At 40.9% G+C, this 9,610-nt stretch overlaps 2 protein-coding genes across 3 annotated transcripts in view; both read left to right on the top strand.

The window, feature by feature from the left end:
* The first annotated feature begins 744 nt into the window (after nt 1-744).
* rpsa (ribosomal protein SA) lies at nt 745-4,471 on the top strand. Its single transcript, XM_057816969.1, has 8 exons — nt 745-853; nt 2,564-2,735; nt 2,815-2,933; nt 3,161-3,406; nt 3,685-3,813; nt 3,976-4,135; nt 4,211-4,249; nt 4,331-4,471. The coding sequence occupies exons 2-8, from the start codon at nt 2,603-2,605 to the stop codon at nt 4,423-4,425; spliced, it is 921 nt and encodes a 306-aa protein (XP_057672952.1). The 5' UTR covers nt 745-853; nt 2,564-2,602; the 3' UTR covers nt 4,426-4,471.
* Nucleotides 4,472-5,700: 1,229 nt separating this feature from the next.
* Nucleotides 5,701-9,610, top strand: part of ubn2b (ubinuclein 2b) — a 32,778-nt gene continuing 28,868 nt past the window's right edge. For both annotated transcript variants that reach the window (XM_057817333.1, XM_057817334.1), the window contains exon 1: nt 5,701-6,318. In XM_057817333.1, coding sequence (XP_057673316.1) covers nt 6,019-6,318 — 300 coding nt within the window. In that variant the 5' untranslated portion in view covers nt 5,701-6,018. The remainder of the gene's footprint in view (nt 6,319-9,610) is intronic.

The following is a 9,610-nucleotide window of genomic DNA, read 5'->3' as shown; positions in this document are numbered from 1 at the left end:
CTGTGCACTGTGCAGATATGACAGTTATGTCATAAGGCATGTTGAATTATGAACTGAAGATCCCTGTGATATCCAGTTTTAATTTCAGCTGAGCAAAAAATGTGAATTAATAAAATACACGGACCAAAGTTTGAAGGTAGAGTACGTACACATATGTGCACTTTTTTTTTTAAACACTAAAAAATGAGAGGCAGGGGGGCCTGAATTCAGCTGTCATTTATTTGCTATGATGCATGTTAGTTAGACAATATTGATTTAAATTAATAATGATAATAAACAAATAGAGACAACACATTCAACAATCACCTTACCCTTGTTTTCTTTCTTTTGTGCTACAAAGTGGTCTATGCTTTCACTGGTTGACTTATTGATTGAGAGAATAATACATCTGTGTTTTCCAGCATGCTTTTAATTGAATTCTTGTTAGAAAGCACCTCTTCTCAATATTTGCACCACAAATGTTTCAGGTTTCAACATCTTACTCGGGACACTTTGATCATTCTATGGTTGCGTTTGCTGGAACTCTTTATCTTTGGCAAATAAACACGCTTGCCACACAGCTCAGACTTTGACTGTGAAGTCAGCGTCTCAGCATTGTCTTAATATGGTCTTTCCATCTGTGTTGTCTTAATATGGGGTGGCATTCCGACTACCACCCCTTGCCTGACCCATACTCTACCATGATGGTATCGATATTGCCACCTTCTGGCAAAGCAGTAGAACTACAGAAACCCCGGATATACATTTTCGACCAATCACAAGCTTAGAATCGTAGTATAAATACTACGTCACTTCCTCTGGACGGCCTCTTTTGCCATCGTGTGGTTAGTCTTCCATACGGCGTTGTTTCGTGGTGAGTGAATAAACGGTCTTTTTCGACCAATAAACTTTCAAATGTTGCCAAAGACTTAAGAAAAAAGCCTTACCACCGTTTGAACACCCACGGTGACGTATAATATTTAGACCATTTTCTTTTTTGTCGCCTCTAGACTTCGTCAACATATAGGCTAATACTTGAAGCTAACTGGCTTGTAACACGCGCTCTCTCCACGCTTCCGCTGCGCTCTATTTGTCTGTAATGAATGCTTCAAAGCGTAAAAATGATATAATCGAGTCTGGATGAATAGTTTGTTAAGTTATAATGGCGGGAATTGTGTTCGAATACTATTTGAGTGCGCAATGTGTAAGTAAATATATGAATTGGATTGGGGAAGTGTAATGGATACACTGACCAGATTATATGAATTCTGATTTTTTTTAATTCTTTCATTGCCATTGGCGGTGATGGACGGCAATTCTATTTGAACTGGGACTGCAGACATTGTTCATGTTCCACTGGCATTAACGGTGCTAGACGTTCGGTGTTCTGCAATTCCATCGCGTTTATTACCTTTGCATTGCCTCAAAAATACTTTTGCGTGTATTGCCCTTTCATACTTTTAAACATCGTGTTTTGTGTGGTAGCTTTAAAGCAGAGTGTTGATCTTTTGACCACAGTCATGTAGTGTATTTAATTGAACTACATTTAAGCATTTTTTAAGGCATTTTTTAATACATTCTGGCTGTATGCATCTAAACCAGTACTTCTCAAATAGTGAGCGATGCCAGCTGTGGTGCATGTGACCTCGCAGTATTGTGCACAGTATTTTTAAACCAAGCAAGAGCACACAGCAAAGAGATATGAAGAGGTTGTGCACTGTTCGACGGCCAGGCTCACACAGGGACCCACAGTCTTCTCCGATTCTTGTGTGTCCGCCCGAGAAGTGCCATTTTCGGCCATCACTTCCGGATCTCCCCCGGGCACGGAATGCACTGTTTGTGGGCAGTTTGGCTTTGACCTTCAATACAGTGTGATATTTGGAATGACTGCTGTTTACTGTGTCTAAAAATGTTTGTAGCGGACAACCGGAAGCCAAATCAGGAAAAAAACGTGCTGAATATTGCCAACAATTGTCCCACTTTGTCAGTGTTACATCAGTGAACCAGTGAGAACTGTTAGCATGCTCAGTGCAAAATAAAGCCACATCATTGCAAAGCAGCTGATACTGCGAGCAGCAAAAATAAAAACTGTCCCTCTGTCCAATGACACTGTTGTTTTCTGGTTTTTTCGGTCAAATTGTTTGACATATTGTCCTCATGAGTTTTGATAATCAATTTGAATTTTTTTATTACATTTTTTCAGTATGAAATGGTTAAAAATGTACCTTGACTGTATACAGTTTGACTATTTTTTTTTTTTTTTTTTTTGGGTGTACTTATAGTAATTTTAAAGACAAATGATACTATTTATAGTGGCGGCAGAAAGTTTGGGGCCGGGTGGTGAAACATTTACGTCTTCCTGGAAAGGTGTAACAAAATAATTGTGAAGCGCTGATCCAAGCAAAAGTTGAGTGCGTACGGTAGTACTTTGAATGTCAAATTCGCATCATGTAGACGTTTCGCCGATGTTGGACAATTTGGCAGAGCGGTCCAATTTCCTGTGACCATCTCGGTCATATTGGCTTGGATGTCTAACACTGTCAATGGCAGCCAATGACATAATGTGTAATGCGTTTTTTGACAGCTCTCCCACTTCACTCGTTACTCGGGGAAAGCGGTCACGATGTCCGGAAGTCTGGATGTCCTCCAAATGAAGGAGGAAGATGTGCTCAAGTTCCTGGCTGCAGGGACCCATCTTGGAGGTACCAACTTGGACTTCCAAATGGAGCAGTACGTCTACAAAAGGAAAAGTGATGGTAGGTGAAGATGCATATCTGTGTAAAATTACTCTATATGGCTTGGAATGCATACTAAGCTCATCTCCTTTTGTACAAGGTGTGTACATCATTAATCTGAGAAAGACCTGGGAGAAGCTGCTGCTGGCTGCCAGGGCCATCGTTGCCATCGAAAACCCAGCTGACATTTGTGTCATCTCCTCCAGGAACACCGGACAGGTGAATTTTAGTGGTGGGAGTGGGTGGAAAGCAAAGTGCACATTATTAAAGCCGGGCATTGTTGTCAATGTTCAGGTGTCGGAAGTGTGCAAAAGAAATTATGGAACAGGTTATTGTTAACCACACTGTTGTCCCATCAGTGGGGTTTGCTGGTGACCTGAGCCACATTATAAATGGACAAAATAAATGAATCAATCAGATAAATTGACATATTTTGTTCTTTTCAGCGAGCAGTGTTGAAGTTTGCCTCGGCCACTGGATCCACTACCTTCCACGGTCGTTTTACCCCGGGAACATTCACCAATCAGATCCAGGCTGCTTTCAGAGAGCCCCGCCTCCTGATTGTGACAGATCCTCGCGCTGATCACCAGCCGCTGACTGAGGCCTCCTATGTGAACATCCCCTCCATTGCTCTGTGTAACACTGACTCCCCACTGAGATATGTGGACATTGCCATCCCCTGTAACAACAAGGTGAGGCATGGTAGAAAAATTTTTTTATGAGAGAAGTTACTTATGGAGATTTGCAAAACAAAGCTCCCCACACATATTTTTGGATCGCCAGTTTTAAGAGATTCATACGACATAGGCTCTTTGTATTTCTACAAAATCATCAGGAAGTGACCTGTAAATGCCCCCCCCCCCCCCCCAAAAAAAAAAAAACAGTCGGCAGTTTACCGACCACCAGAGCACACCATGTAATTTCTCCAGAAATTGTCATTTCTAATTATCTAAAAACATGTCTGTTGCAGGGTCACCACTCTGTGGGTCTTATGTGGTGGATGTTGGCCCGGGAGGTTCTCCGAATGAGAGGTACCATTTCCAGAGAGCACCCTTGGGAGGTCATGCCTGATCTGTACTTCTACAGAGATCCTGAAGAGGTCAATATTAATATAGTTGTTTGATTGCAACAGACGGATGCCCAATCCATTTTGACCGAGAGATCACTGCCAGTTGACTCCCGGTCAAAATTGATTGGACATCTTCAGTTTTTAAATATTTTTCACACCAGATACTTAGTAATTGGTTAATTTCAAATGTAGATTGAAAAGGAAGAGCAGGCCGCTGCTGAGAAGGCAGTTGGAAAGGAGGAATTCCAGGGTGAATGGACCGCCCCTACAGCGGAGTTTGCCCAGCCTGAGGTTGCCGACTGGTCAGAGGGTGTTGCTGTGCCATCTGTGCCCATTCAGCAGTATGCAGCAGGTACAATTACTTCAGGAAAAGTACCTGTTCAACACTTCATATACAGGTATTAAGTACTTTATTCTTGTTCTGCAGGTGCTCAAGCACCTGTGAAACCCACTGAGGTCTTCTCAGGTGAGTCATGTCATTTCGAATTACATTGTAAATGGTTCAAATTTTGGGTTCTTAAGTGTTTTTTTGTTTTCCCTCTTGCAGAGGACTGGAGCAATCAGCCCGCCACTGAGGATTGGTCCACTGCTCCCACTGCCCAGGCCTCTGACTGGGGTGGTGCTACTTCTGATTGGTCCTAAATGAGAACAAAATGACCATGGAAGGAATTAAAAGTGTTATACACCATTTTTCTGATTTGTCTGTTTTTTTCTTTGGTGAATAACTAAACCATAAGGTGTGAAAAATGTGCATTTTCCAGTGTTGTAAAATAAATGAACAGGAAGTTGCATAGACTTGTAATATGGGCCTGTAAATGTTAGTCCAGTTTAAGTTTATTGTCCCCGCAGATAAGCACACAGATAACACAAATAACTCATACAATAACTTACAATAACACAGACTACAATTTAATGCTAAAGACAGCTTCGCATCTAAGTGCCAGAAATGTGCAAATTTGGCAACTACTCGCACTTGGTAAGGTGTTCCTTGTTCTATTGGACTTAAGGGACTATCTCCTGCCTGAAGGGAGGACCTCCAATGAACAATGAAGGGGAAATGTTGATAAAATTATTTGACTTGTGGAATGCACTGTCATCTTGCCAACCATATTGTTTTGTCACTGAGGGTCAAAACATCAGGGTTTCTGCAATGCCTTAAAATGGAATTGACAGATTTTCAAGGTAAATCCTTCCTAGGACTGCTATTTTGCGCCCCCACCCCACAGGTCAAAATTGATTTGGATCAGTGCTGCCAATATCACTCAAAGATTAACATTCACAGCCAGGCCTCCCAGTCTAAATGGATGTTTTTTGTCAAAAGCAGGCAGTGAATTCAGATTTTATTAAATGCATTTTTTAAATATGCTTTTCCCTTTTATTAAGTAGCTTTAAGAAAAAGTCTTTTTTTATAATTATTATAAAAAAAAAAAAAAGATTAAAAAAAAAAAAACAGCGTTAAATTACAGCCATAACCAGAGTGTAACAATGTTATATATTCCCAAGAAGCGATTATTGGGGGGGTGTCTACAAACGTATTTGGACGTCACAGTTTGCTTCATATAGACCACATGTGAGGACGCCAGGTCACTTAAGTCACTTTACTTGTAGGACTGAGAAGTTGTGACAGAGCTAAAGACTTCGGGTGCACCAAACGGTTTCCTACACGTGCGTGCATTACGCCAAATATTCGTTTCACCATGGAAACGGTGACGCACAATTGGAAGAGATGCTCCAATTTGAATGCAACGTGCTGTCGCCTTTGTGTTGGAGTCCGGTCCAGCATCCGCGCCTATGCAAAAAAATCACCTCCACATTCGCGCTCGACAGTCGGATGGGCGTGTCCAAGAACTCTTCCGACTCGCCTATTGGTTAAACGCTGTTTCCTTTCCTCCTCAACTTCCGCTTTCTGCACGCCAACCGCGGAATAATGATAATAATGATCAAGATGGCTACTACAGAAGCCTTCTTTCTGTAGCTAAGCACCAATTTCATGGGATCACTTAAAACTGCAATTTAGAACTCTTAAAGTCCCTCGTAGACGAACGGGGCACGCGCCAGGAATCATACTCCATGGATTCATTAGGGACTGAGGGGAAATACTCGTAATTGTGTTGTCTGTAGCAGTTATTCAACGGAAGCTAGCTAGCTTAGTAACTAGCTGGCGACTATCTCCGGCGATAGCTTACCACCAGCGGAGGAGCCTGGCCCTATTTCGCGTGTCCGGTCGGCGAACAAATGGCAGAACCCAGGAAAGTCCCCTTCGTCACCCTCTCGCCCTTCCACACAGCCGCTCTATCGACCCCGGAGGTGAGCAAGAAACGCCGCCGCGAAGACGAGGCCATAAGTTTGGGCAGTGCGTTCGGGTCAGAAGGTGGCGGAGGGGGATTCGGGACCGCGCAGGCTGATGCCGCCGAGCCCGCGGAGGTCAAACCCACCGTCCGTCTCAACCTCTCTCTCTCCGAGCCGAGTGAACGTGGTTCTGCAGAGTTTAACTACATCGAATTGGTGCTCCCGACTCCTTCGCGTCCATCTCAGGTGAGCGGGCACTCGCATTTTGGGGTGTTTGGAATTGGTGCGAGGTGGGCTTCTTCATTTTTTGCACATTTGTTCAATTTATGACCTGTATCCAAAGCTAATATTATCTGATATACTATGAGCAAGGTGTTCTGAGCGTATATGTATTCAATGAACAAGAGCAACTAAACAAAGCTCTAAATTACCGTTAGTCATTTTCATGAGATGAGACAAATTGGGGGGGGGGGGGGGGGGGCTCTGACATGATGCCAAGTAGGGCTGTCAAGGTTGGCAATTACAAAAAACAGTTTTATTCTATTAATTATTCGACCAATCAAATGATTAACATGATTAAAATATCCTAATGATTCAACAGGAACAATGGAAACATGCACATACAACAAAAAGCTGCCCTTAAGATGCTTTTTTATTTATTTATTTTTACAAGAAAGTGCAAAAACATTAACCATTTTAAAGGGAGTACTTATTTCTCTCAGCAATACAATAAAACTTACACAGGTGGAATGAATCCCACATTTTCTGGAAACAAAATGTCTTTAGAAATAAGACTTTTTTTAACCAATAGACCCTACTCACGTGACGTCACAGCCACGCCCCCGCGCCATGTTGTCCGTATACTCGTCATGTTAATGCATTAGCGCTTCGTAAATTCCTCCTACTATGGCGTGTTTTTCTGCTCGTTAACATTAATAATCAAAATGGTGAAGTCGTGTGTGGCGGTCGGTTGCAAAAACAGAGAAGATAGACGGAGAGACTTGAAGTTTTACCGTATTCCGAGAGACCCGGAGAGGAGACCGAGATTGACTGCTGCAATTCGACGAGAAAACTGGGCTCCAAACGACTACCACAGATTATGTAGTAGTCATTTTATATCTGGTAAGATGCATTTAATATATATTTAGAGGGTTTTGGGCTGACAACCACAATTAAGATCATTGCTAGGCTAATCGCCGACAACATCCACTCAGACGTTGTGAATGAACTACCTAAAAATATATAATTATAAGGGGATAATCAGACAGTTGTCATACAATTAATTAACAATTTCACTATTGAGGTCAAAAGCCAAAAAATAAATTCAACTAGGGACAATCTGGAGTAGTGCTATCGCACTTCATATTTATTACATACTATATATGTATGTAGTGAGAGTGCTATCGCTAAACCAAATAAACATTAAAAGCCCTAGCTCCATTGACAAATGACATGAAATACATTAGACTTGACAGTGGATGTTAGCAAGAACAAAAGATTTTGAATTGAAAATTTCATAACTCACCTTCCCGAGCACACGATAGATTCCTGCCGAATTTTCGTGGACGAGGACCTGTTTCACCCAACCAGCAACGAAGTATTTATAAGCCTCCAAGCTCTTAAAATTTTTCAAACTTTAGCGAGAATAGACTGATTTTGTGTGGACAAGATAGTTGTAAATATCAGGCAAAGACTGCGACGACAGCGGGTCGAAAAACATCGATTTAGGCATCAAATATGGATCTGGCGAATGGATAAACTGAAGCTATTCCACATAACGCCTTTTATGCAACGCATCCAATGAGTTTACAGCATCAGATAACACCGGGGCTTCCATGAATTGCTCTATAACTTGCACGACTAATTGAAAACAATGAGAATAAGTCTAAAAAATACGGACAATATGGCGGCCGGATACAGCGACACGTCATTTTGTGACGTAGGTGAGTAGGGTCTCTATATACTTTGTTTTCACAGATGTCTGTACTATTTCACACGTTTGTAGTGTTACCGCTGTACTTAATCATGGTTTTACACGTTCTGCATATGAAATACAAGTTAGCGAATTAGTGCCGAGCGCTAAGCTAATTAGCTAACTATTAACACCTGAAAAACAACACCAATAAAGGCTAAACAGTACAAGAGGGTTCGCGTACTCACCTCTTATAGACGCACACGGGTCTTGGCAACACACTCAGGACATTTTTTAATTGACATTACTTGAAACTACAGCTGGACATCTGAAAGACAATGAGCAATGAACTGTCTCTCTTCCCCTCTCGCTCTTAAAAAAATAACCATTAAAAATATCTTTTCCTGCCTGTCTCATACACAAATTTATTTTTCAGTCTTTTGAAAAGGAGTACATCTCTCACTCAGTTACAGGAAGCATCCATTATAACGTTGTGCGTGCGTCCGTTAAAGTTGTCCGGGCGGCAGACGTGTCATGAATTTCATTCCGCTACGAGCGGCTGTCATGAAGTTATGTGGGAAAATCATCGTTTTTCAACATTTATGTATCGTAATCGAAAAGTCACGTGTCGAATCACGATTTATGTAATGATCGATTTTTTTGGAACTCCTCTAATCTTTAGTATGTTCTGTTGGTATGTATGTAAACAAAACAAGCTGAAAGCACACGGTAGTACTTTGGGTGTCAAATTCGCCTCTTGTTGGACGTTTCACCGGTGCAGCACATTTTGGCAGAACAGGTTTTTTTTTTTTTTTTTTTTGCTACTTTCGTCACATCTCACCCTGTCTTTCCTGTTCATTTTGCTTTTGCTGCTCGTTTTGTAAAATATCGACAGTGCTCTCATACGCATTTATGTTACTCTCGGGTTCAAATTGAAAGGATTGAACTGATGACATGTTGTTTGTTTAACCGATGAGTCTTATTTCATGAAGAGCTACAGAAATCAGATATTGTATACTTTTTGAGAGAAATCAGAGGATTGGGACAATTTAAAGTAAAACAATAGTTGTAAAAGTGGAATCAACCAAAACAGTTGTTGATTCGTTTTCTGTTGATTGTGCCACTTCTAATACTGACTAATATACACACAGTGAAAAGTGTAATTATCAGATAATACATAACCATGCTCTGACATGTCACAACATTGCTTTTCAGTCCATTTGTTAAACAGTACAGCATTTCAGTCTAGTGACTGACCCATAATTGGACAGAGAAAATGCATACCCATCTAACAAGCTGGCCTATTTGTTGCCTATTGTCGCAAATGAGCGACAAGCAGCCTCAATGGTTTGTTTGAGCATCAATGCCTTTTGTCGATAATTTGCATCATACTTGATATTTTGTACAGTATTTTTATTTATTTGTTTTTTAACCTGTCGCGTTTAGCTGGTTAGACACAAAGAATGGAAATCTGAGTGTTTTAGATAACTGTTAATTGAGTGTAAATACATGGTAATAAAAAAAATGTATTATATTAGTTATTTGGTTGTTTTATTGTTATCTATTATTTTAAGTGAATGATTTTTCAATCCTAATTTTTTAAAATTTTGGCATCAAGGGGTTAGA

The sequence above is a fragment of the Corythoichthys intestinalis genome, chromosome 16 (genome assembly GCF_030265065.1).
Source record: "Corythoichthys intestinalis isolate RoL2023-P3 chromosome 16, ASM3026506v1, whole genome shotgun sequence".
Lineage (NCBI taxonomy): Eukaryota > Metazoa > Chordata > Actinopteri > Syngnathiformes > Syngnathidae > Corythoichthys > Corythoichthys intestinalis.
Note: the sequence above shows the minus strand (reverse complement) of the source record. Positions and strands in the feature narration are given on the sequence as shown.